Below are 27,505 nucleotides of genomic sequence, written 5' to 3' on the forward strand. Positions count from 1 at the left end.
TAATAGTTGTATTAACTGGCCTTCCTTGTAGTCGTATGGGTATTATTTTATCACTGACAGTGTTGTACTTCAGGATAGATCTTGAAATGTTCTTTTTGACGATGAATGCAACACTATCCCTCTGCAAGTTGTCATTCCCAGCATAGTAGACTATATGATTGTCCGATTCAGAATTGCAACACCAGTCCATTTCAACTCACTAATGCCTAGGATATCGATGTTTATGCATTCCATTTTTGACAGTTTCCAATTTTCGTAGATTCCTACTTTGTACATTCCAGGTTCTGATTATTAATGGATGTTTGCAGCTGTTTCTTCTCATTTTGAGTCATGTCACATCAGCAAATGAAGGTCCCGAAAACTTTACTCCATCCACGTCATTAAGGTTGAGTGTACCTTGAGGAGGCAGCCCTTCCGCAGTCATCTTTTGAGTGCCTTTCAGCCTGGGGGGCTCATCTTCCAGCAGCACTGTATCGGACAATGTTCCTTGTCTGTCAGTTTGTCATACTGTGGAGACTTCTGTGTTGCTGTGATGCTGGAAGCTATGCCACTGGTATTCAGATACCAGCAGGGTCACCCATGGAGGAGAGGTTTCAGCTGAGCTGACAGACTAGGAAAAAGGACCCTGAAGTCTACTTTGGAAAGCATTAGCCAGTGAAAACCTTATGAATAGCAACTGAACATTTATATATTCGGGATCCGTAAAAGTTTTACTCAAAAAAGATACACAATGGGGAAATTTTTTTTCAGATGAGGGGCCATAAATCTCATACCAGTGGCTCTGTCTGAAGACAATGACAGCACCTGCCCACAGATAGAGTTAGCCCAAGCTCAGGTGGCTCCAGCTTACAGGTGCTGCAGGTGGATGCCATGGTATGCATGGGGAGAGTAAAGGGATCGATCTCACGGCCACTGTGTGTCTTTACCTGATCCGCATTTGTTTTATCTGGTGCTTAAACATCAGTGTGGTCACTGGGCAGTCAGCGCTATGCCAGCACTTGGGGGTGTTGACAAACCAAGGACGCTGCTGCCTGCTGTTACTGCCTGTAGCCACCCCATCCCCTGCAAAATAAGGAAGCCAGGCAAGAGAGCAGAGGCCCAGCGTGGGGTAGTGATGGGCCGATTTAATGAGAAACTACACACTGAGACCAGCCACAACTCACAGTGACAGAAGGCCATGCAGCGGCGGTATGGAGACTTGGGGGTGGGAGGCGAGGCAGGACACAGCAGTGCACACAAGCAGTTTATAGACCACCATTCAGGACACACAGATGAGGCCCAGGTCCAGAGGGCCGCTATCCACCAGGGCCCTTCCTCTGCTTTACCACCACAGCTGGGACATGCCAACCACTGGGCTTAGAGTCTCCACGCAGCAAGTGAACCCTATGGACAGAGTGTGCGAAGTACAGGGCATTCTTCTCTGGCTCCAGGAAATGCAGGATTCAGAGAGGCCTGGCGAGAAGGGGTCTGCACACTGACTTGGAGGGGTCTGGGTGGGCCCAAAGGTGAGTGCCCTCTCGGCTAGCCAGGGCCCATTCACTTAGCCAGGGGCCCGCAGGAGTGCCATGCTCAACCCTCACCAGGCCCGAGGGGTCGGGCCACTTGGACAGCGTGTTAAAGAGTTCCTGGGTTTCAATACCTGAGAGTTCTGAGGGCCAGAGTTGGCAGCCATTACTGCTGGCCTTCACGCCCCACCTGTGGCACCCAGCACAAAGCACCCCAGAACAAATCCAAAGGCCCCTGCCCTGCTTGGGCTCACTTGACTCTAACGACACCTGCACTCTTGGCCCATCAGACCAGAAATGACTGTGCAGTGGCTATAGGCCCATTCCATTGAAGCCATCGGGCTGGGGGAAACACGGCAGCTGTGGAACCAGCTACTGTTCTGGCTGCTTGGTCCCAGGGATAATCGGACTGAGCCTGTGCCTCTGGCAGGAACGGAGGGACAAGGACCTCGGCTGAGAGACCACAAGCAGATCCTTCCCAGCTGATCTCGCTGGCCACAAACATCACAGAAACCAGCGACACGGCTCAATGCCTCTGCCACCCGCCAGCCTTAGCCTAAAACCCAACAGAATTCTTGCCAGAAGAGTCATATGCTTGGGTAGGGCAAGGCAAAGAGGACAGGACTTCCTGGGGACTAGTGAGAAGACTTCCAGCCCCGGTCGGGGGAGGAACGGGCCACTGAGCGCAGGGAGCGAAGCACAAGGACCAGACTGACAGGCGGGGTTGAGTCCAGCTCCGTTAGCACAGGCGCTTGTACGTGTAGATGTAGGCTTTGCAGTTGGGGCACGTGTGGGTCACATCCTTGAAGTCGTTGATGAGGCAGGGGATCAGGCAGCAGCCCAGGTCACATCTGCAGCAGACAGGGAGACAAGAAGCCTGAAGAAAGATGCTGAGGGCACTGGGATCTCCTCCAGGGAGACGGGGCTAGGCCGGCCTCTCGGGCAGAGAGAGTCTGCAGGCCTCCCCAGCACGTGGCCTCATTGGACCCCCGCCTTACAAGCACCGCACACCTACCCCATGAAGCAGCAGAAGAAGCCCAGTACAAAGTTCATCAGGCCGATCTCGTAGGCGATCTTGGTGGTGATGGCCTGCTGGCAGTGGGGACACACTGTCTGCACAGGTGCGCCCTCAAAGATCTCTCCTTGGAGCACTGTCACCGTGGTGGCAGCCCCTGAAGGGACCAGGACTGTAGCTGTGTGGCCCCCGGGGCCAGGGAAGGGCCCAGGTGGGTAGGGCCCTGGTGGGTAGTAGCCCATGGGTGGGTGGGGGCCTGAAGGTGGGTAGAAACCTGGAACGTGTGAAAGACAAAACAAAGTCAGTAACAGGCCACAGACCCCAGAGAAGCCAAGTACTGAGCCCCGCGCCCAGGGAATGAGGCCTGAGCTCTTCCTACCATCCACCTGACTGGGGCCAGTGTGCACCAACCCCAGGCCAAGATGTCCACATGCTCCAGCCCTTCATGGTCCCCACCCCATAGGAGCCAAGACAGAGAAGCTACCGGACCCAGCAGACATGGCACAGAGCTGGGGACGAGACCCAGTCTCCTCACCTAGGTCCCGACATAATGTTAGGGCCTCCCCACCCTGTCCTTACATGACACGTTCCCCATGGGCCCAGCTTTGGAAGATCAGATCCTAGCCAGACTACCCGAGCTTGGACTGGAGTCGGGGACCGGCCACCCCCAGGTGACAGGGAAGCCTGTGCAAGAGCCCTAGGCCCTCCTCAGGCTTCAAAGTCCTCTGAATTGCTGCAGGGAACAGGTGCCCAGGCCTCCCGTAGCTCAGTCCCAAGGCCCATCCTCCTCCCACAGGACCCGGGGCCCATCTGGCGCTGCCACCCAGTGGTACTGCACAGAGCTTATATGATACCTCCCCACAGTCTGTAGCACACTCGGCCTGCTGCAAAGGTGGAACAGTAGCCAGACACCCCTCTGGGTGCTGAGACCCCTCCTGACTTACCTGGAGGCACATAGGCGCCATCTGGGTTCACATGTTGGGGGACAAAGCCGGGCTGGGGCACTGGATGACTGGGTGGCTCGTAGGGCGGGGGGCCGATGTCGGCTGGGGGCAGAGGCATGCCTGGTGGGGGCTGCATCACAGCTGGGGAGGCTCGGCCTAGACAGAGGCAGGCAGCAGAGGTTCAGCTGGGGGCCTGCGTGGGCACAGTAGCCAGGCAGGAGGCAACTGCTTGAACCATTTGGGGCCTAATGGGGGGGAACTCAAGAGGTGCAGAAGGCCCAAAGCCCACCAGGGGTGGGAGGGTGCTCCGGGCATCGGCCTGTAGCGGGCAGGGGTGGTGACAGGAGCCTGAGCCCTACCTGGGTTGGGCGGGGCTCCACTTTTCTCCTCCAGAAGCGGGGCTGTGGGGCCCCCAGGATACGGAGGGGGCGGCTCGTTAGACATCTTCACTGTTTCTCCTGGACCTGGAGGGAAAACCCAGCCATGAACTCTCAGCCCACCTACTTCCCCGTCGACACTGGCTGTGGCCAGGGTCCGACCACAGGTGTGGGCAGTTCTCCAAGAGCATCCAGCCTCCCTGGATTCTCCACAAGTGTCCACTGCCCTTGGGGCTCAGGTGCCTTTACTTCCTTCAACATAAATCTCCAAGTTCAGGGGATGCAGGAGAGAAGACAAAGCATTCCCTCTCGGCACTGGAGTGCCCCATCATCCCCAGCAGACAGCCCATCCCTAGCCTTCCTCAGCCCCACCTCTCAAGGTGCGAACCTCATCAGTTACCCCACTCCTGTGTGGGGGAGGGAGGACAGAAGCCGGGAGGCAGAGCCAGGGAGCAGGTCCCCAGGTCCAGGAACGCTGGGAGCATCATCTTGGGCTGCACAGTGGAGTGCAGTTAGCAACTAGGTCTTCCCTCCCCCAAACATCAAGGGAGCTTGGAACGTGCTGGACACTGAGGCAGCCAAGGAGTAGACACCACTGACCTCTGAGAAAGGGCCTGCTTGTGGTCTAGCTGAGGGAGGGGGGTTCCCTTCTCCCAGAAAATTCCTGGAAGATTTTTTACCTCAAATCCCTGGCACTGAGTCAGAGAAGATGGGCAGGTAAGGGTACTTCAGTGTCTGGCCTGGATGTGCAGGTTGCAGTCTTGGGAGCAGTTTCAGGAGAAGAACAGAAAGTACCTTCAGCACAGTGCCCATGGGACCAGAATATGGGCACCCCCCTCCCCACCACCCACAGTTTCTCTCCCTCCCTGCCAGTGCCAGTTCACAGCTTTCCTTGTAGGCATGTGGGGCACCCAGCCCTTTCTACCCTGATATCACCCTACATCCCTGACCATTGTGCCTGCCAGTCAGGATGTCCCCTTCCTCAACCCTCTTACTCTCTGCCCATACCTGGGCCATTGGCATCTGTCATCCACCCCAGGATAGGCCCCAACACACCGTGTCTAATGCTTTTCTCCGAAGCGCAGGTAGGTCTCAGGGGCAGCTCCCACACCCAGTGCTGTCGAGTCCATTCTGACTCATAGCGACCCTATAGGACAGAGTATAACTGCCCCATAGCGTTTCCAAGTAGTGCCTGGTGGATTCGAACTGCCAACCCTTTGGTTGGCAGCCATAGCCCCCTTCTTATCATTGAGAAGATAATGGCCATCAAGTGAAACGCTTTTCCTTATTTGTCTCATTTCCCAAATATACCAGAGCACCTACTACTGGGCACTGGGACCCAAGAAGCAACACCAGACACCACTGCCTGGCCCTGGAGTTCCACTCCTTGTCTCCTTAGGAAGTCTGTCCCTCTCATTTGTATTTCAGCATCCTAAAAGGCTAAATAAACAATTACAGCATTTTGAAGTGAGATTCTGTAACTTTTTTAACTGAAAGTAATAATATGAACTAAGTAAAAATTATAACAGTACAAAAAGATGAACAGAGGAAGTAACTCTCCTGGTACAGCCACCTTCCTAGAGCCCTGGCAGTTATATCTCAGAACCATTGTGTGTGTGTGCGGGGGCGAAGGGCGCTGGAGAGTTAGTAAGTTCAAATATTAAATGTAATGAATCAGAGAGGCAGGGCCAGAAGGGCTTGAGCTCAAATTCTTGGGTTAAACTGTTAAAGTAACGTTACAGTTTGAAAAACGGAAGGAAATGGTCCAAGACCTGAATCTAAGAGCAAAAACTATAAAACTCTTAGAAGAACACATAGGTGTAAATCTTTGTGACCTTCAATTAGGCAGTGGTTTCTTAGATACGACACCAAAAGCACAAGCAACAAAAGAGAAAATAGATAAATTGGACTTCATCAAAACTGAAAACTGAGCTGCAAAGGACTCAACCAAGCAAATGGAAGACAACCCACAAATGGGAGAAAAGTTTTACAAATCACATGTCTGATAAGAGACTTGTATTTAGAATATATAAAGAATTAAAAAAACCCAAATAACCCAGTTAAAAAATGCACAAAGAACTTGCATAGGCATTTCTCTGAAGATATACAAATGGCCAATAAGCACATGAAAAGATGCTGAACATCTTTAGCCATGAGGGAAAAGCAAATCAAGACCACCATGAGATTCTACTTCACACCCACTAGGATGGTTAGAAAAAAAAGACAAGTGTTGGTGGGAATGTGTCAAAGTTGGAACCGGAATAAACTGCTGATGGGAATGTAAAATGGAGCAGCCACCATGGAAAACAGTCTGGCAGTTCCTCTAAAAGTTAAATGGAGTTACTATATGACCCAGCAATTCCACTCCTAGGCATCTACCCAAGGGAAATGAAAACATGTCAACACAAAAGTTCATAGCAACGTTATTGTACTAGCAAAAAAGTAGGAACAACCCAAATATCCATCAACTGATGAATGAATAAATGTATTATCCATACATTAACAATAAAAAGAAATGAAGTTCTGATACATGCTACACCATGGGTGAACCTTGAAAACATGCTGAAAGAAGCCAGTCACAAAAAGGCCACATGGAGTATGATTCCGTTCATCTGAAATGTCGAGAATTGGTAAATCCACAGGAGGTAGGTTAGAGATGACCAGGGGTGATAGGAAGGGGTTTCTTTCTGGGGTGGTGAAACTGTTCTAAAACTGACTGGTGATGGTTACACAAACTCTCAGTATACTAAAATCCACTGAATTGTACACCTGATATGGGTAAGTTGTTTGGTATCTGAATTGTCTGAATAAAGCTGTTTATATGGAAGTGGAAGGAACACAGAATCCCAATCCCGTCACCATCAGGCAGACAGTTTTTCTGTATGTCCCTCCAGTCTGCACAGGCTCCATCCATTTTAATACTGCTGCTGCTGGGACAAACACAGCTTTAAGTCCTTTACCATCATGTCACCTGTATCCCTCCATGTTGCAGATAGGATGACTGTCCAGTTTGATATTTTCTAAAAGGGACCTTCCGCTGTTTACTTAACCAACTCCTATTAAGGGATTGAGGCCACTACTTGTTGTTTTCAAGGAAAAGCAAGGACCACCTGTCAGTAGGGGTGAGGGTACAGAAGCAGGTCCTGGGGCCACCTCAGGACAGCTCAGCGCAGACCCCACACAGCAGCACCAGGTTTCAGGGCCCCTCGCTCGTCTGACTCACCCTTCAGGAGGGGTGGCCGCTGGACAGCCTCAGGTGGAGCCCCACGAGGGTGGTATATTCGAGGAACCTGTATCTCCCCGAGACATTACTATGCAAGAACTGTTGAAACAGTAATCCTGACCCCTGGCGTCATAACTGGTTAACAGTCCTTGGTGCTTGCTCTGGGTGCCATCCCAGGCTAAGCCTGGACAGGAAATACTTTCCCCAGCAGGAGCCATGGAGTAGGCCTTGTCAGCATCTCCATTCCAGGGAAAATGACAAGGACAGGGATGACCAGCAATAAGCCCGGGATTGCAAAGCCTCGCCATCAGTTTTGGGTGTCTTCATGATTTCTCTGAGTCTCACATTTCTGTGTTTACCTGCGTTCAGGCCCAGCACTGGGGTGCTCGGAGCATCACGCGTGGTCCTGGCAAAAGTGGTGTACCTGCTGCCCCCGTGGCTCCAACCTGAGAAGCCACTGGGCCTCGGGCAGACAGACCTGGAAGTCTGGGCCGGAACTGAACAGAATCAGGAAACATGCAGGGCAGAGGCCTGGGTTACTGGGTGTCAGTCAACTCGTGTCACAAAGACCTCAGAGATCAAGTTGATGGATGAGCTCCATGTCCCCATGCTGCACTTTCAGGCTGTGTGGGGGCTGGCATGGAAGCAGTGGCCCCGGCCTTTGCCAGGGCAGAAAGTGGGGGGAGGGTGGCTGGCAAACCCTTGTTAGAGGCCCCGTGGGGCAGTTCCCCACTGCTCCCCGTAATTAATAGTACAGGCTGTTTCTCTGAGGGGGTCAGCGAGAAAAACCTCGAGAGTGGAAAGGGCCCAAGCTTTCGCTAGGGAGCTCCAGGGGGCAGAGAGGGTATGGAGGACCCCCCCTCCAAGGGACAGAAGAGAGGGCGGGCCTGCACATGCTTCTTTGTCCTTTGGACAACATTCCAGGAGCTGGGACCAGGTGCCCAAGGTCCAGCCAGGTCCGTCTGCCCACTGCCACCCCAGCCTCGCACCACTATGCTTCTACAGAGGGGGTTATTCAGGACCCCAGAATGAGACGAGGCCCAGTTTCCAGGTCTGTGTGTCTGTCTGCACCTCACTCCACCTTCCCAGGGGAAGCAGTTATCCCAGACCCCTTTTCAGCCTGCCTGCCCACCCCAGCTCCCCAGATACAGAACCAGGCACTTTCTGAAGGCCACCCCCATGCCCCATCTCCCCAGCTTCTGCCTCAGACCCATCTGAGTCCTAGATGCCATCTGCTGGTCTGCCTGCATTGCAGCCACCTCGGAGCTATGGGCCTACCTCTGGCTCAGTGCGTTCCTGGCACAGCAGTGGAGACCTGCTGTGCTCTCCAAGACTGGAAGCCCGGGCCTCAGCCCTGAAGACCTCTCCCCACCCACAGCCCTTCGGGATGAATGTGCATGTGCCCTCCCCGAGCCATGCCACAAAGCGACTGGCCTGAGCCAGCAACAGTCACAGCCTCATGGCAGGGAGGGCACCAGCTTCCCCCTTACCACCTGGGAGGGGTCTGGGGAGGGTTTTCCCAGGAGTGAGGGAAATGATGTTTTGTTGTGGGGTTTAGGGAGCACTGGTCCAGGACTCCTAGTGGCAGTGGTTAAATGCTTGGTTGCTAACCGAAAGGTCGGTGGTTCAAACCCACCAGCCACTCGCTGGAAACCCTATGGGGCAGTTGTACTCTGTCCTATAGGTCATTATGAGTCGGAATTGACTAGATGGCAACAGGGTCATTGGCGGGGAGGGCAGGAAACCAAGCAAAACAGCCTCACTGCCCCCCACATCCACTCCAGCCCCACAAATCACAACCCTGTCTGCATTAAACACAATCTTCTAACCAGCTCCGAGGAAAGGATGTACAATCTTTCAATGTGGAGTCACAGGACTAAGGTGTAGCTGGGACCCTGCAGTGGAAGGGCTTCCCCAGAGCCACGCTGCTAGTTCATGGGAAAAGAGGTGGGAGGAGCACAGAGCTACCTGTAAGTCCTGTTGCTCCATCAAGAGATCTGTGGCCTCAGGCATGTCCCAGGGGGACTGGGATGCCTGCCTTGCAGGCTGAGTGCAGAGCAGTGATAACACTGTCCCTCAGGACCTGCAGCACCAAGCTCAGAGCACAGGAGGGCACATGTCTACGGGGGTGAGGAAAATGTTCTGCGATTAGGTAACAGTCACGGCTAAACAACTCTGTGAACTTCCTGGAACCAATGAATTGTACACTTCAAAAGGGTAAATGCTATGGCATGTAAATTATATCTAAGAAAAACCCCACTATACAGGTCTAGAGATTTCTGTATGTATGTATGCATGCACAGAGAACTGATTGGGAAGACCACACCCCTACAGGAGCATCCTGGCCTCTGGGACTGATGCTTGGCACTGGTGCTGGAGAGATGCAGGTGGTCCTGTATTAAAGATAAATTCTGAAAACCATGCACTTTCAGGGTAGCTCTAATCCCCAGTGAGAGAGCAGGCAGCTGCTGGCCTGCCCACCACCCCCCCACCCCGCCCCAGGCAGGAGTTAATGCACAAGTCCTCTGGGCCCTGGGAAGCACCCCTAGTATTCTGTTCTGCTCCCAACAATTCGTTATTCACAGCAGAGAGCATGATATGGAGCCAAGGCCAAGGCCGGGCCAACTGGCAACCAAGGCAAGTTCCCAAAGGGAGCTGGAGGGTGGGAGCCAGCCACCCCTGCCCACCTGCTGCTCCCCCCTCCACAGGCTCTGTGGAGGGGCAGCAGGATACACACAAGGTGGTCCTGATGGGGCAAACTCCATTCTCCAGTCTAAACTGTTCTCCACGCTGCAGCCAAGGCGGGCAGATCCCATATATGCTGCCTTTCTGTCCCACTGACAGGACCTGTTAAGGAAATATATCCACAGCTTCCAGCTGCAAGTGGGATGTAGCTCCAGGGAAAACCCACCCGCAAGGATGCTCCCTTGAAGACTCCCAGGAGACTGGTCCCCACCCCCCGCCCCCCGACAGGGTCCATTTCGAAGCAGAGCTCAGCGGAGACCATGTACTCTGAATCCCCAAGACAAAGTTTGGGGAAAGAAAAGATCAATAATAATCCCCCTGAAAGGGCCATTTTTCCTTTCTGGCTTTCCTCTCAGAGGGAGTTATTCATGACCTGAGAATGAGCCAAAGCCATTGTGTGTGTGTGTGTGTGTGTGTGTGTGTGTGTGTGTGTGTGTCTCCCTGTCTCCTGGGAAGGGCCCTCCACCGGAGACTCTGGGCAGCAGGGGGTGGCTGGGGCTGCAGCTGCTGCAGAGCCACATTCCCAGGCTGGGCTGGCCTGCCTGCTGCTCTGAAGTGCTGCCCAGGAAGGTGAGGCCCCAGGGCATTCACCCTCCTCGGTAGCCATGGCACCAAGATGCCAGCTGGCTTCGAAGGGGCTCCTCTGTTCCTCAGGAGGCAGCCTTTCACCTCACCCACAGCTCTATCTGTGGAACAAAGAATGGTGGAGGCCCAGGGTAAAACACAAACACCCTACTGTGTGCCCTGGTCCCAATAACAGAATGGCAAGGCCAGGGCAAGAGCTAGGTGTGGGTCACAGGAAGGAGCCCCTCGTTCAGGGGCAGCACCCAGTGAGGACAGGAAGGCCTCCAGGGGCTGCCGGAGGATAGTGGAGTGAGGAAGACACATACAGTCCACTGTCAAGAGTCGAACTCTCAGAGGGACACGTCAATCCCAGGCTTTGTGTCCTAGAACCCATGTAACCGAGGCAGGTGGCTTCACCCTGCTGGGCATCTGCTTCATCATCCAGCATACGGTCTGCCTGCCCTAGAGGACTGTGGGAGAAGTTAATGGACAAGGATCTCAAAATTTCTTGGAAGCTATAAAAGTACTATGCATTTTGAGTATGACTGCCATTGGTGGTGTGATCTGCAAGGGATGGCCTGTCTGGACAACACCATGTAGCTGTCCTGTTCTCCCAAATACCCCGGGGTTGGCTTACCAATACAGTCTGTGTGATGCGCACTTAACTGAAGCCGTCCTGGAATAATCAACTGCTGGTCCAATGCAGCAGTCCAATCATTCATTCACTGCATGGGAAGCCAACTCAGTCCTCCCTGCATTCCTCCTCTCTGCTGCCTGGCATATGAGACAGCAAAGCTCCAGCAGCCATGACTGTGAGGTGACCTTGGGAATGGAAGGCCTAAGGATGCGGAGAGGATGACCAAAGGTGCCCAGGTCCCAGACCATGGAGACACCATTCTAGTGCCGGACTACCTACCTCTAGTATCTTCTATGTGAGAGAGAAACTTCTCACTTGTTTTAGCCAGTTATTTTGGGTTTTCTCGTAAATGTAGCCAGACTTAATACTAATAATCAAAGAAACAGAAGTGCTTTTTTTCCAGTAATTCTCGAATCTGCTACAGCCAAACTGATCTGTGATTGATAGATTAATTTGCATTTAATTATTAACAGGGAAGAAAAACAAGTTATCATTAAAAATATATAAAGTTACCAAAAGGTCAACATTTACTCTAAAGCAAAGATGAGAAGATAAGGGGACAGGGGAAACTAGAGTACTGGAAATAGAACAACCAGAACACAATTAAAGAGAATGCTGACACACTGTGAAAAATGTAACTAATGTCACTGAACAATCTGTGTAGAAATTGTCAAATGGGAATCTAACTCGCTGTGTAAATTCACCAAAAACACAATAGATTATTAAAAAACAAAAACTATATATACACACACACCACACACATATATATATACACACACACATATATATATGTATATAGAGCGCTGTTTAGGCTTAACAATATGAACAATTTCTTTACACGTGATCTACAATGGAGAAGCTCCCATGATGGACTTCCATGTTACTTGGCTTTCTCTACACCACATGCCACGGCCTCTGCCGGTGCTGGAGGTTGCACAACTCTACAACATTTTCAAATAGTTAGAACTCACTTATCCATCCAACCAGCAGTCTCAATGATGTGTTAAGAACCAGGACAGGAACAAAAATGGTCTCCAGCAGCCTCAAGTGATGACCCTGAGTCCTTGCTACAAATGTCATTATCAAAACAAACCCTCAGCTTCTTAATTCAGAGCCTGCTGACTGAAAGACATTTAAAAAGCCAGGTGATGTGTTTGCCCAGCCCGCAGCAGATGGGAGGCAACAGGCTGGCTGGGTGGGCAATGCCAGAGACAGGCTCGTCGTGGGAGGAGGCAAAACATCACTGCAAGGGACAAGACTCAGACCCAAAAAGCCCTGCAGAATGGGGCTGCTTAGCACAGGGGTCCTCAAGAACTCAACATGGGTGTGCACTGGCTTCTGTGCTTTCTCAAACCAATTTCTGTCCAGTTTGACTAAAATTTGTCATGTAAAGTTGTTAGGTGCCGTCGAGTCAGTTCTGACTCAGTGACCCTATGTACAACAGAAGGAAACACTGCCTGGTCCTACGCCATCCTCGTGATTTTTGTTATGCTTGAGCCCATTGTTGCAGCCACTGTGTCAATCCATCTTGTTGAGGGTCATCCTCTTTTTCACTGACCCTCTACTTTACCAAGCATGATGTCCTTCTCCAGGGACTAGTCTCTCCTGACAACATGTCCGAAGTATGTAAGACATAGTTTTTGCCATCCTTCCTTCTAAGGAGCATTCTGGCGGCTGTTCATTCTTTTGGCGGTTCATGATATATTCAATGTTCTTCACCAACCCCACACCTCAAAGGTGTCAATTTCTCTTTGGTCTTCCTTATTCATTGTCCAGTTTTCGCATGTATATGAGGTGATTGCAAACACCATGGCTTGGGTCAGGCACACCTTAGTCTTCAAGTTACCTCTTTGCTTTTCAACACTTTAAAGAGGTCTTTTGCAGTAGGTTTGCTCAATGCAATGCACCATTTGACTTCCTGACTGCTGCTTCCATGGGTGGCACGTAAAGTAATAAGCTTCATTTCTATGGGCATTCTCTCCATGTGAAATGCCTCATTCACCTGCCATCTTGGACAAAGGAAGACCACTGCAGTGATTACAAGGCTGCGGTTGCTCCAATAGGAAGCTTCCCATAATGAGAGTGGAGACCAGGCTTAGCATTTCCACAGAGCAGGAAATGCCTTCCCACCACTTTCCAATGGATGCAGGCTGCTGCCGCCTAGGACCCTGGAGTTTCTGCCAGCAGCCAGCCGCCTGCTCTGGGCACAGAAGGAGGCACACTGAAGCAGGGCTGATCACCCTGGGTTGGAGCACGTTCTTCTGCAATCTGAAGCACTCATGCTTCCGGGGTTTGAGCTATGGAAGAAGATGACATGTTGCTAACACTGATGGGTCATTTACCATTTTATATGGGTGCCCAGCATTGCAGATAGGAGGTGCTCAGAGTGAAACACAGCTTTCCTTAGGGACCTGTGTCCCAAACCCTCTCCATTAAGCCCTGCACAAGCCTGGTGCCAATCCAGGCATCCCAGTTAGTGCATACCCAGCCCAGGACAGCTGCAGCTGGCCAGCAACTGGCCAAAGACTGTTCCCAGCATGCTGGCATGGAGCAGGACAGTGAAGGCTGAGCCCTCCTGCTGACATGCCCCTCTTCTGGACTGCTGTCCTTGGCTGCCAAGTGCCAGTACCAGTGGGACTGATGGAAATCCTGGAGGTGGCCCATTCTCCATTGTCCTTACTGATGGAGGCAAGACAAGAGGACAATTGCTCCCCAGATAGCACTGCTGGTGGTTTTGAACCATTTATTTTTACACTTCAGCATGGGCGAATCTGACACCTTTGGGAATTCTGAACGCTTCCAAGCAAGCTAAAGAAGACACAAAAGGACCAGAAAGCAGATCTGGTTTCCCATCTGTCTGCTCTCCTCCCACCCAGTGCTGCATGTCTCCCTGATCACTGTCACATCTCAATGGAGCTTATACAGCAGCCTGACCCGATGACCAACACAGTCACGCTCACCCTTCCCGGGGAGTGACAGGCTCTGATGTCACCTGCACCAGGCCCACCCCAGACTTTGCTGAGCCTCTGTTTCCTCCTCTGTCAAATGGCAGCAACAGCCCCTGACCCCAAGTTGTGATTAGGCACAAATGAGGTTGTGTAGAATGAGCATGTAGTTCAAAGCCTGTAAGAATGCTCAATAAACAGGGACACTTTTAAATGTAAGCCCAAGCAGAACACGAGAAAGTACACAATAAAAAAGAAAATATGAGAAAGAATACACTGCTTGCTCTTAATCAGAAGTAAAATCAAAAGGTGAAAGACAAAGAATGGCTCTACGCTTAAAAGAACTAAGACTTCAAGGAACCATGATTAGGTTGGTGATTGCAATCATCACATCCGGGACATAATACTGAATTCAATGCCCCTGGCAAGCTATGCTCTCACTCCTGTGATAACTGCCAACAGCACACGGGGCCCCAGGGGCCTGGGTGAGGACAACACTTCTGGAGGAGGATTTTGCTACCTGCACAACCTTTTTGACTCATTCACTCCATTTTAAGGCATTTACCTTAGAGAAATAAACAAGTGAGGACAAATTCGTAGCAAAGCTGTTTGGATGCATCCAAGTCTCGATGTTTAACCACAGAGGACTGGTTAAACCTATCTGGTTCATCTCTGCAATGTAACTACATGCAACCATTAAAAATTATATAGACCCACTTTCATTGACTTTGAAAGATGGCCTTGATATAGCACTGAATGAAGAAATGATGTAAAAGCAGGATATATAATGTGACTCTACTTTAAAAATGTTTATTCACATGTATATTACACATCAAATGTTAGTAGCAGTTTTCTGTAGGTAGTGAGATTTTGGGGGATTTGTTTATGTGTAAACACACCTATAGAAACTTTTTGTATGTAGCTTCTAGTTTTTCTAGGATGGGCAGCTGCTATGATTGGTTCCTTGCTCAAAATGCTTGTTATAATTGTGTTGAGTTTATGTATATTCCTCCTCTGTCCAGAAAGGTGGCTCTGACTACAATCTGGTTTTGCCTACAGGAAAAAAATTCCCCAAGGGGCAAACCCAAGGATCGGGCTGTTTGGTAGTTCCCATCTCTCATAAGCTGGCATTATGGTCTCTGCTTCTGTCTCACATGAGTTCAGTAGTATGAGTCAGATCACTTCTCAGTGCTCTGGTAAAATGAGGTTCCAGACCTGCAAAGTGCAGACAGAATGACCACCCCAGATGGCGCAGTGCCAGCCTCAGAGACCCTGCCTGGACAGCTAGCAGGAGGTCACCGACCTGAGGAGGACAGGTGAAAAAAATCCCCATTTTAGGTATAGAATAAAAGAGAGACCATGAGCTCCAGGGCTTGCCCGAGGCCACCAACTGGAGCAGGCAGGGGGCTGGCCCAGGCCTTTCGACCCCTGTTCCAGAGTCTTCTTCGGCCGCTGCCCTCTGAGCAGCCTTCCAGGCAGAATGGTGCTCTGGAGCTTGTTTCTGCCTGTTGGACTGTTGGCACAGAGATGAAGGAAGTGAAGACGACAAGGGAAATTAGGAGCAAAGGATGGAAAAAAGGAACAGCTGTAATCACAGCTAGTGACTAAACAAGTCCCTTGCACCTGTTAGACAGCAGGACTTAGAAACTAAAAGGCTGACTAATTTTAGAAACACGATGAGCCTCAAGAAGTGCCCCTGAAGCAATCAAAATAGAGCCCTGAAAAAACTCCTTCCCTCTGCCTTCATTTAGCTGACACGGAATGGAGTCTCTGGGGTGACCCTACTTTAATCAGTTATCCATAGGGTGACACTGAGACATAACATTCTGATCTAGGAAAAAGCGTGTAACCTGGAAGTGCAGCCAAGCCCCGTGGCCACTGTGCAGTCCCCACCACCAGGCGGCTGGGGGGGGGTGCGGGGGGGGGGTCCTCAGGGCAGATGGACTCCTGGCACTTGAGCCAAGGGAGCCAAGCTTGGCCTCCAGCCAGGCCCTGCCAAGTCCCTCCATCCTGTGGGCTGTGTATGTGGGATGTCGATGGCCTTGTCTTCCTTTCTGGCTTCACCTCCTTCAGTTACCATGTATACCTGAATATGTACAAGAAACCTTCTCCAAATTTTGCCTTGAAACTGTGAGAGGAGTGACTTATCTTTGCATCATTTAAATTTCTCAATTACTTTGAACAAAGTCATGCTGAGTGAACATTAGCCTGCAATGACACTCAGTCAGTGCTAGTTTGGAATGCTTAAAGAGGTCACCTGTTACCTGTAAAATCAGTAAAAGGGGGGAAAAAAAAAAGGAAAAAGCAGCAGATACTGAACAGAATAGCAAGTATTCCTGGGATGTGACCTCACCATTGCAATTGTAGGAAGATGCTGTAAACAACCTTTGAAAGTACACTTCTAAAGGCATGTGGTAAGAAGAGGTATTACAGGACCCATGAAATATCCTAAGAAAATGCACACGGTGCGGTGCTTGGGGCTGAGTCTGGTCTCCAGAGAGCAATCCTGTGGCTTGGTACTGTGACAGCCTGCACTATGACAAAGTGCCCTGCAGTCTGGTGGCTCCAGTGATGAGGATGTGGATGTCAGTGAAGGTGCATGGGGAAAGCAGGAATCGAAATGCTCCAGAAAAACAATCTAACTAGTGTTTATTTTTTATTTACTTTATTGTGCTTTAAGTAAAAGTTTACAAATCAAGTCAGTCTCTCATACAAAAATTTATATACACCTTGCTATATACTCCTAGTTGTTCTCCCCCTAATGAGACAGCACACTCCTCCTCCCTACCCTGCATTCCCCGTGTCTACTTAGCCAACCTCTGACCCCCTCTGTCTTCTCATCTCCCCTCCAGACAGGAGCTGCCCACATAGTCTCATGTGTCTACTTAAGCCAAGAAGCTCACTCCTCACCAGTATCATTATCTATCTTACAGTTCAGTCCAAACCCTGTCTGAAGAGTTGGCTTCGGGAATGGTAGCAGTCTTGGGCTATCAAAGGGTCCGGAGACCATGACCATCAGGATTCCTCTGGTCTCAGACCATTAACCCTGGTCTTTTTACGAGAATTTGAGATCTGCATCCCACTCTTCTCCTACTCCATCAGGGATTCTCTGTTGTGTTCCCTGTCAGGGCAGTCATCGGTTGTAGCCGGGCACCATCTAGGTCTTCTGGTCTCACGCTGATGTAGTCTCTGATTTATGGGCCCTTTTCTGTCTCTTGGGCTCATAATTACCTTGTGTCCTTGGTGTTCTTCATTCTCCTTTGCTCCAGGTGGGTCTAGACCAACTGATGCCTCTTAGATGGCTGCTTGCTGGCACTGAAGATCCCAGATGCCACTCACCAATGTGGGATGCAGGATGTTTTAATAGATTTTATTATGCCAATTGACATAGATGTTCCCTAAAACCATGGTCCCCAGACCCCTGCCCCTGCTACTCTGGCCTTCGAAGCGTTCAGTTTATTCAGGAAACTTCTTTGCTTTTGGTTTAGTCCAGTTGTGCTGACCTCTCCTGTATTGCGTGTTGTCCTTCCCCTCACCTAAAACAGTTCTCCTCTACTATCTAATTACCGAATACCCCTCCCTCCCTCCCTTCCTATCCCTGTAACCATCAAAGAGTATTTTCTTCTTTGTTTAAGCTATTTCTTGAGTTCTTATAATAGTGGTCTCCTACAATATTTGTCCTTTTGCAACTGACTAATTTCACTCGGCATAACGCCTTCCAGATTCCTCCATGTTATGTAATGTTTCACGGATTCATCACTGTTCTTTATAGATGCGTAGTATTCCATTGTGTGAATATACCATAATTTATCCATTCATCCATTGATGTCTAATCAGTGTTTAAACTGCATTATATGAAATTGTGTATCTAAGTTGAACTAAACATATATCTCTATAAATAGACACCTGACCCTAAGAGTTTACACGTGCCAACTGGGACTAAGATGGTTTTGGATCTTCTCTGGAAAAACGGGAGGTCACATTATGTTTGGGGTTGCCTTATATTTGGCAACGTGGACCAGGCACTGTTTTGTTCTGTTGTATATAGGGTCAATGAGTTAGAACTGACTTGACAGCACCTAACAACAACAACTATTTATAACTCAAACACCCAGAAACCAACTTTTAGGGCTGGAAAGGTCACTAGAGAATGCCAAGACCCAAATCTCAGCGGACATTCATTTAGTCACCAAATGGTCAAGAAGCACCCAGCACAAGCAGACAGGTGTGAGGTGCTGGAGACAACACAGCAAGAGGAGCTGCTCCCTGCCTCAGGCAGCTCACAGGCTGGGAAGCCACTCCAAGGAATACAGTGGCTGATCCCTGCTGCCTGGAGAGGGACCTCAGCCATCTGGACTCCCACCCTGGGCCCCTTCTACATCACTGCGCCTCAGCCTATCAGCCTTTTCAAACTTTCTCCAAAGTGCTTTTTAAAATCAGCTCCCATGGGATCTTACACTCCCAATCAGGTGCTTCGTCCAGTGACATTCCATCATATGTATGCATGGATTTCATTATATCCACAACCAAAACCAGAGAAATAGTGGACATAGTGCTGCCAGCTCACCTGCCTTGTCACGCGGCGGGGGTCTGCTCAGGGCAGGGATGGATGTGTGATCGTGTGTGCGGCCCCCTCGGAAGGCCACATTGCCTGCGTGCCCCTCATCCTGTGAGTGCCTCACTGTGCTCAGGCAATTCAATGAGTTTCCAGAAAATTCTGGTCACACTCGGTCTGCTCTACCAGCCAACTTCAGAACCTACCTCAATGAATGTTCACTTGATGAACTCAACTCTGCATTCAAACCTGTCTTTCCACCACTACAGGCATCGGCAAAGCATATGCAGCGCTGCTCCTACCCCTAATAGGAAGATGCAGCTGCTAACCTGCAGACACAGCATATGATTTTATTAACCAAATAAATACTGAGCACCGTGGTGTGCCAGGCACTCCCCTAGGCACTGAAGATGGGAAAAACAAAAATCAGCTTCAATGGGGCTTACATTATAGTGGGGGGAGACTGGAAAACACATAAGTAAAATATATAAGTTGATTCTCATCATCCATTATAGGAAAGGCCTGGTGATCTGCTTCCAAAAATCTGCCAATGAGAACCTATCACCACAGTCCCACCTGCAGGCAATCACGGGGGTGGCATAAGACCAGGCAGCGTTTTGTCCCATTGTGAATGGGGTCGCCATGATGGCAGCTAACAACAACAACATGCTCTATGAAGTCGCCAGGAGCACTGAATTAGCGAATACTAAACAACTGCTCCTAGGGGAATAGTGGGGTAGGCTCCCGTAAGCTAATGGTCACATTTTCGTCAACTAATATATAACCTTGTTTTATGTGTGTTTCTGTTAAGACGCTTTATTTAGTATATATTTTTGATTCACTAGCACTGAACTCATAGCCAACAGCACTATAAATCATGCCTGAACAAAACTTGTGAAATACACATATTTTCGCCACAGCCTTTCTGCACTTACAAACACTAAATGGCACTTAAGCACTACGTTTGGGGCCATTTTAAACCATAAAATCATCAACAAAAAAGCACAAAAATGTGTAAGACACGGCACTCAAGGACTGTGAAAAGGACTTGTTTACAGTCAGAGACAAAACCAAAATGCAACGCAGCCTCACCTTGTTCAGCCTTAGCTGGGAACACATGCATTACAGGAAAAGTGACTCCAACTTTTCGCCACTCTGTGCATGTCTGTGCATGACCACTAAGGCCAGCAATATTGATTTTGAGGTTATAAATAAATTTTAGTAAGTATGACAATTTGCAAACACGGAATTGGTGAATAATGAAGATCGACTGCAGCATGTCGTACAGTGATAAGAGCCAAGAGAAACACAGCAGGGAAGAGGATAGGGAGAGCTGGGAGTTGTAATTTTAAACCGGAAAACTTAAAAAGGTTTTACTGCAAAGGGAAATTTGGGCAAAGATCTGAAGGAGGTGAGGAGACAAGACAGGTGCATATTTGTGGAGAGAAGGTCCAGGCAAAGTGGGCAAAGGCCTGGAGCAGGAGCTCCCCTGGAGCATTTCCAGACAGCTTGGGGGCTACGGGCTGGAGCAGACAAGGTGACACGGAAATGGGAGGAGCCAAGAACAGAGAACAAATGGGCCAGGTCTTCTTTTTACTCTGAGCAAGATAGGAGGTCCCTGGAGGGCGTGGGCAACAACCAGGTTGTGTCACAACTCTCCATTTTCAACACCATGCCTGGTGCACCCACATAGGTCTCCAAAAGCCTTGGCATCAAATAGGTGGCTGCTAGAGGTGGGGAGCCCTGGAGTACCTGGCCACCACCTTCACGTAGGTAGAGTTTCTTTGTGGTCAGTTTGACTAGGGCCCCACAGAAGTGGGTCATGGTGTGGCCCAGACATTCTTCAGGCAGAGCAGGTAAAGGAAATACACAGACAAGTAACCTGAGTTTGACCACACTGGGGGACAGAAATGAAAGCCTGGGCAGACAATATAAAATGCCCAGGAAGTCCGACAGCTGAGTAGAGGCCACTTGAGGCCTCCTCATGGGAGCAGTGCAAGATTCCTCCAGTTAGAGGACGTCCCAGCTTGTTCAGCAGAGCCATCAACATCTTTGTTTGTTGGTCTTTTAATTCAGTCAATATGTCACCAGGCCCTCCACGGGGATACCACTTTAGAGGTCACTCACTTCATTGGCCCTGCCCTCAGGATGCCCCAACTCTAGCTGGGAAGTCAGGTCACACTTGAGAAGAATTTACAAAATATACTGGGCAAAACCCATCAGGTGCCAAAGAGCAACTGTGCTGGCAGGCGCCCCAGTCCAGAAAAGGGAAGCCTGGGGGTCGGTCGGGCCTCCGCTGGGCCCTGCAGGAAGGGTGGCCAGGGAATCCCAGGCCTGTGTCAGGAGAGTCACTCATAGCTGGGTGGAGACTAGACAGGTGGGATCAAGGCCCAGACTGGCGGGTCCTGGAGGGCAAAGATGGGCTCTGGACCAGTGTCCCCACAGCACCAGGCAGCTGGTCTTCTGTATCAGCTGAGCAGGGACGAGTAACACAGCCTGGCTGGGCCCAGGCCACTGCACGGTAGGAGCTCAGTTCTTCACCCCCTGGCCCTATGTCAGTGAGCAGTACCCCTGTTGTCAAGCTGGCCATTTGGGAGGTAGTCTAGACTTTTCTCTTCCCCTTAAACGTTGACTAGTCGGCAAGTCCTACCAACTCCCACTATCTCATCTCCTGGTCAAGGTCTACGGTGACAGAAAAGTCTGGATTTGGTCCCCATGTCCCACATCTCTCACTAGCACATTATACTCCAGCCACACCAAACCGCACTTCTCTGAACACACCAAACCCCCTCCAGGGTGTTCCACAGGCCCTTCCCTGAGCCTGGAATCAGCCTCCCACCCCTCCTCCAGCAAACCCATGCCTCACCATAATTCACCTCTTCAGCAAACTCTCTGTCACTTTGTCTCACCTCCCATTAGAGAACACCGTGACTTTACCACTTGAATCCTCAGTGCCCTGCTCAGCACCTGGCACATGCTTGCTGAATCAATGAGTCCATGAGGTTTGGGGTTAGCCTAACTGGACATCTATGTCATTCTTAACCCAAATGACCACTACTCACAGCCACTGGGCCAGAACCATCCACAGCCATTCAAGATGGATTTCACTGGCTTCCTAAAGGAAGTGCCAAAACACCCAGACAGGAAAACACACGCTTTCTTGAGTTATGGTCAGCTAAATGGAACATCATTACCCTGGGGCGAGGGAGAGCCTATATTCCCCTCATCCACTCTCCCTCTGCCCCTGTTGTACCAGGAGACATGGGTTTAGAGCCCTGCTCTGCCATTATCTGAGAACCCTGGGAAAGTCACTTAGCTCTGGGTGCTTTCTAGGCTGCGAAATACTGCCTGTGCTACCTTACCGGGCTGCTGTGAAACCAGGAGACCAGAGTAGTGGTGGAAGTACTGCCAAGCAGACACAAAGGACATACAAAGGGTTATACACCTACAAAGAAATTCCATCCCTTGCTTCCCCAACTTGTAAGGCTATTGTTCTGAACGTGAATTAGAACAATGACAACTCATTTCACTTTCTTCCACCTTCCCTGGCCTTTTTCTCCTGGAAGGAAAAACCCAGATACTGGAAATAGGTCTGACTTTGGAGTAAATAAGCAACGACTGAACACAGTACGTACCAGGTACATTCAGTTTTATTTGCCCCTCATGACACCTCGCAGTAGGTCCCACAGTGCTGGATCACCTAGTGGACAGACAAGTGGGGCTCACCGCACCCACAAATCAGGAGCACCAAAAAAGGTGACCAAAAACATTTTCTGGATAAACAGTTTGATATTACTGAAAAAGCACCACAACCGCTTTCAGGGAAAGATTCGGAATGTCATCAGACTTCTCTACCTGTACTATGTGGTTTCATATTGGATTTACTTAGTATAATGTTGTTGTTGAGTGCCATCGAGTCCATTCCAACTCACAGCGACCCTATAGGACAAGATAAAATGCCACACATGGTTTTCTAGCCTATAATGTTTATTGGAGCAGATTGCCAAGTCTTTTCTCCTGTGGAGTCACTGGTGGGTTTGAACTGCCGACCTTTCAGTAAGCAGCCAAGTGCTTAACATCAAGGGACCCTAAACTTTTCAGAGCTTACAGCCAATACAGGTACCCCTCTGGGCTGGGTGTTGCTCTTCACCTATTACAGACATAGGGAGTGTGGCTGTGGGAGGACAACTGCCTTGTCACACAGCTTCTAAGTGCCAGAGATAGGCCTTCAGCTGCATCTGCAGACTCCTAGACCAGCCAATACTGGCCCCAGGACCCTGCCATTACCATCAGAGTAAGTCAGGGAGCAAAGGCCCTGAGATTGGAGGGTGCCTGTTTGAGAAATAGCAAAGAGGCTGCTGTGGTTAGAGGAGAAGCAAGTAAAAAACAGGCTATACTATCAGGGAGGTAATAGGGGGTTGAGTGTGGAACCTAGAGACTTAGTAAGACAGAGAACAGAGGGGCCCCCAAATCTGCAAACAAAGTAACAATAAATGGGCCAGAGTGCAGAAACAAAACCATTCCCCAGAACAATGGAGCAAGGTATCTGAAAATACCCTGCAAACTTCTTTAAAGTTGCCTTTCAGAAGCAGCTGGAGAAAACCAGGCCCAGGGTTATGCGCTGAACATCCACTTGTGACCGCTGTGTGACCTTCCACCAGGGGCAGTGAGGGGCTACAGCCCCAGCCAGGGAATCGAACCTGGGGAGCAAGAGACTGTGCAGGCACAACACCCCATAATAAGTCATGCTACCAACCCCAGAGGCCTCCAGGACAGGAGCCATCTTGGAAAGCTGCTGCATGCACCTTAGTTAACATACCCCCTCGCCCCCCGCCCCATGCCTATGAATAAACATGAATCTTTTCCTGCCCAAGAACTTTTAAAAACTCAGGCCATGTTTTGTTCTGTGAGACCGGGGTAAGCGTTGCTCTAGGCCCTCCTTGTCTCTGCTTGCAAGCCTCTTCAATAAAGCTTTGCTCGTGTGGAAAACTACGCGCCTTACTCGCTCATTCTTGACCAGTGAGAGGCAAGAACCTTATTCTGGTAACAAAAGCGCTGTCTTGATGACTTAGAGAGAAGAGGCAAGGAACAGACCCATGGCCTCTGGGGCACCCAGGAACCCAGCAGTGCTGCCTGCTGTGTGGGAGGGCTCAGCCACAGGCCCAGGCTGGGCACTTCCCCCTTGCAGTACTCCACAGCACTGCAGCCACCACTACCTTCTAAGAAGACCATGTCTGGCCCAGAAGAGTCTTGATTGTGCAGAGATGAGGAGTTGGAAGCCCTTGGTGAGGTCCTAGCAATGGGCACATTTCTATTTTGGGCACTCTACTTCCAAGTCCCCCCTCCACCCATGGGGGCACAATATGACCTCACCCCACCACTGCCAACCTGGCTTGTCACCTCTCTCCTCCCATTAGGGGCCAGAACTCAGTACGGCGTTCCCTGCGTGCTGCCTTCACCAGCACCAGGCCTTCTTCCTCCAAGTAAGGACAGAGATGTGACTGTAAAATGCCATTCCTTGAACTGCCACATTTCCCTGTGTCCTCTATGTGGAAAACTACATCTGTGCACTTTGAATAGTGTTTCTGAAAATGGAGATAAATTGTCATGGGACCTGTCTCTTCTCTCCCTCTAAGACAACCGAACAGGGCTGGAGTTGGCATTTGTGGCTACGGGTCAAGGCAAAAGTACCTGGACTCAAAGATGTGACTTCTAATTCATCAGCACCCACCTTTTCAATTGTGGTATGCCGCCATTTCTCCAGAGCTCTAGAAAACACCCACTGAGCCGACAGGTTAAAACTGGATGCTTACCATGTAAGAATCAGAAGCACAGGAAGCAAGCCAACAGACTTGCACCAGAAACTGCCAGTACAATCTGCAGGACACACTCCGTTAGCCCCTTCTCAAAACAGGTGTGCTCCCTGAGGCATTAGTCTGTATCACACATCCTGTCTCTCTGCTCTTAGGATGACTCTAGAACCAGGGCCTAGTGTCTTCAAATCCTTTTAAGAGCACATGTAGAGAGCTCTTCCCTAGCTCCAGAGGCCCATCCTATATAGTAAAAGGTTCAAACTCCCTCGGCTCCTCACGGATGGGAGATAGACTTTCAAATACCCAAGGGCTTCCGTTAGTTAAAGAGTCAACAAGCAGGAGGAATCCTAAGACTCTAGATAATGATAAAGCATGCTGAAGTATCTGTTTAGTCAACCTGAATAAATAAAAAAATGAGGGGCAGTTGGGTGGATAGATATGTGATAAAGAGCAATAAAGTGTTAATTCTACATTTTAGGTGGTGGGTATATGGGCATTACTGTAAATTCTTCTGACTTTTCATTATTAAATATTGGGGGTACAAAAAAGCAGTCTTCTGAGATGGCAAGTGAGCAACCTTTCCAGAGAAGGGCAGAGGCAAGGGACTGCTGGCACTCTGCTCCCCACCCAGCATATAGAAAAAGCAGCAGGCCCAAAATAAGCCCAGTGGCCCTAGAATATGTACAAAAAGTGGCATCGCTAGGAGGGTGCGGGGAGTGTAAACCACACTGGGTGACACTGTCTGAGGGAGTGACACCAAAATGACTGTCTATAGAATTTTTGTGCAGTGTTTCAGCACAAATTTATTATTATTTATTAAAAGAAATCCCTGCAGTTAGTTATAACAACTAAAACATTTTTTTTCGTAAGTCCAGCTTACTGTATCAATATACCTACAAGGCTAAAACTCTATGCTAATTTACTTTTTGAACCTTCTAATGCTCTCCAGTCAAGTTGTCATTATTACCCAGTTACAGTGATGCTTGGTATCACGTGGTTTAGTCTGCATGCACTACAAGCACATCCTGTTGTTTTCTTTGCTGCCAGTGTTTTTTTTTGTTGTCGCTGATTTTGTCAAACTTTTTAAAGAATGTAGTAGTAATTAAAGGAAAAGGAGAAAAATAAAAAAATGTTTCTGCTCAGTTACTAATAATGTTGTAGTTCAATATAGAAAGATTTTACAAAACAATTTTGTTAGTATTCACATAATCTAAGAAATACTACATTTGAGCAATTTACAACTATATCACATACTTAGTCCAGATATTCAGTAAGTGCTGAAATGCTTGTGTATTTTTTCTTGTCTATGGTATTTCATTTATGAATATATTTCCATTTGCATTTGCCTACAACTTCTACATTATTTGGGCCATTATTGATTATGCAAACCTAATCCAATAATGTATCTCATGTAACAGTAAAGTTTAACATTAAAATGAACCTAATTTTGATGTAGTTAAGGATTTTTACCTCAAATTCTATTTTTTTCCTATCAAATTTTCACTTTAACCACATGAAACTATGTAGATGTAAATACATTTAGGCTTTGCTCATGAAATAGTAATTTAAAGGTGTAATTTTAGTTTTACTAGTTGTTTATGTCACTGCTATTGCCTTTACATCCAGTGATATAAGGGAATTCTAATTTATGAGTATCATTAGTACAAAAAACATTACTGGGATTCTTTATGGTCTGATACTGGAGAAGGCCCAAGGGGGGAGTGACACAAGACACAAACCCTAGTGACACCACTGGTACAAAACTGGTATAAATACCAGGGAACTTCCTCTGCCCCAGACCTTCCACCTTCCTCACTTTAGGACAGAGGTTCTCAGCCCCACGTGTGCCTGAGAATTATGTGAGGAGCTTACTGAATAAACGTTCCTGAGACACCCTAGGTTTTTTTTTTTTTTTTTTTTTTTTGAGACACCCTAGAACTACTGAATTAGAACTCTGGGGGTGTGCCCCAGGAACGGCCCTTTTAACAAGGACCCCAGGAGATTCTGAGGCAGAGGATGAAACTTGCAGCAACCACTCCATTTTACTTGTTACCTGTTGAGGGTCCCCTGAGGACATATACAGGGAAAAGAAACACACACATCATGAACAAGTCCGGTGCCCAAGCCCGACCTAGCATGACGTTGTCAGTTCAACTACACCAAGGTCCTCGATGGCATGAGGCTGGGCCCAAAGCCAGATTACTGCCTCAACGACTGGCGTCTCAGGGTGAGGGGAACAAAGCCGGAGAGAGCCCTATTCCTGATTTACAAAGACTGGCGAGCAGAGGCGGGGGAGGGCGAGCGGGGTGGGGCTCCTCGGGAGCTGCCAAGGTCACCTACGCAGCTCAGCAGAGACATCTTTGTCACTGGGACCCTCCTCCTGATTCCCTTTCCTTGTAGAAATGGCCACCCACCTCTCCCTTCATTATCTTTCGTTGAACAACGGAGACTGTTTTTCCACGACCGTTCCTATCAGAGAAATATGAGCAGGCGCGGTAAGCGGGACCGGGGTAAGCGGGCCAGCAACTCCAGCTGATTAACTCCCACAGCACGACACCCCAGGGCCCTAGCCGAGGCTGTCACTGCAGCCCTGCCAAGTAGCTAGCGCGTATCGCGGTCCAAAGGCTAGATACTCCGCCAGCCTCGGCGACTGTAACGACGTGACAATCCCTAAGGCTGCTCTGGATCCCATTAGCGTCCCAGGGAGGAGGCAACGGGCCCCGCTATCCACGCCCCGGGGTCCCTTTACCTGGAGAGGACGCGATGCCCACAGCCGGCCAGACACGAAGACAGGCCCAGGCGCTGGGCTTGGGATACGAGACCCTCAGCCCCGCGGGGCGTTGCGCCCCCGCCGCACGCCCAGAGGCCGCTGGGAGATGTAGTCCGTCTCTGCGCTCGGAGCGCGCCATGAGAAGCGGGAGGACTACAGATCCCTGCATGCACCGCGCCGAAACCCCGGGCGAGGGTGGAGAGCGGGCTGCGCTGTCAGAGGTCATTCCCCCGAGGGGCGCAACTGCTCCGCCTTTGCGCTTGGGGGCCCTTTCGTAGGGAGGCGTCTCCGAGTGCGCCGCGGCGACTCGCCGTGCGCTTCGCACGCGCGGCTTCCGCCGCAACAGCAGCGGGAACGACCGACTCAGCCTCAGGTCCGGCCGCCTCAACAGCTCGCTGTCGCGCTTCAGTCA

The 27,505-nt window shown here is 49.8% G+C and overlaps 1 protein-coding gene across 1 annotated transcript; it reads right to left on the reverse strand.

The window, feature by feature from the left end:
• Positions 1–2,093: 2,093 nt before the first annotated feature.
• CDIP1 (cell death inducing p53 target 1) lies at positions 2,094–27,194 on the reverse strand. The gene is made up of 5 exons (XM_010597347.3): positions 27,073–27,194; positions 3,824–3,928; positions 3,465–3,620; positions 2,521–2,794; positions 2,094–2,356 (listed from the first exon to the last, which is right to left on the reverse strand). The coding sequence occupies exons 2-5, from the start codon at positions 3,906–3,908 to the stop codon at positions 2,245–2,247; spliced, it is 627 nt and encodes a 208-aa protein (XP_010595649.1). The 5' UTR covers positions 3,909–3,928; positions 27,073–27,194; the 3' UTR covers positions 2,094–2,244.
• Positions 27,195–27,505: the final 311 nt, after the last annotated feature.

This window comes from Loxodonta africana, chromosome 12 (genome assembly GCF_030014295.1).
Source record: "Loxodonta africana isolate mLoxAfr1 chromosome 12, mLoxAfr1.hap2, whole genome shotgun sequence".
In the NCBI taxonomy this organism is placed as follows: Eukaryota; Metazoa; Chordata; class Mammalia; order Proboscidea; family Elephantidae; genus Loxodonta; species Loxodonta africana.

What these genes read in the sequence shown, in the direction of transcription:
- CDIP1 (XM_010597347.3), bottom strand. Translation starts at nt 3,908, where the DNA reads ATGTCTAACGAGCCGCCCCCTCCGTATCCTGGGGGCCCCACAGCCCCG. An exon ending in TGGAGCCCCGCCCAACCCAG is followed by an intron (nt 3,621 to 3,823) that starts GTAGGGCTCAGG and finishes GCCTCTGTCTAG; the next exon opens with GCCGAGCCTCCCCAGCTGTG. An exon ending in TTCTTCTGCTGCTTCATGGG is followed by an intron (nt 2,357 to 2,520) that starts GTAGGTGTGCGG and finishes TGTCTGCTGCAG; the next exon opens with ATGTGACCTGGGCTGCTGCC.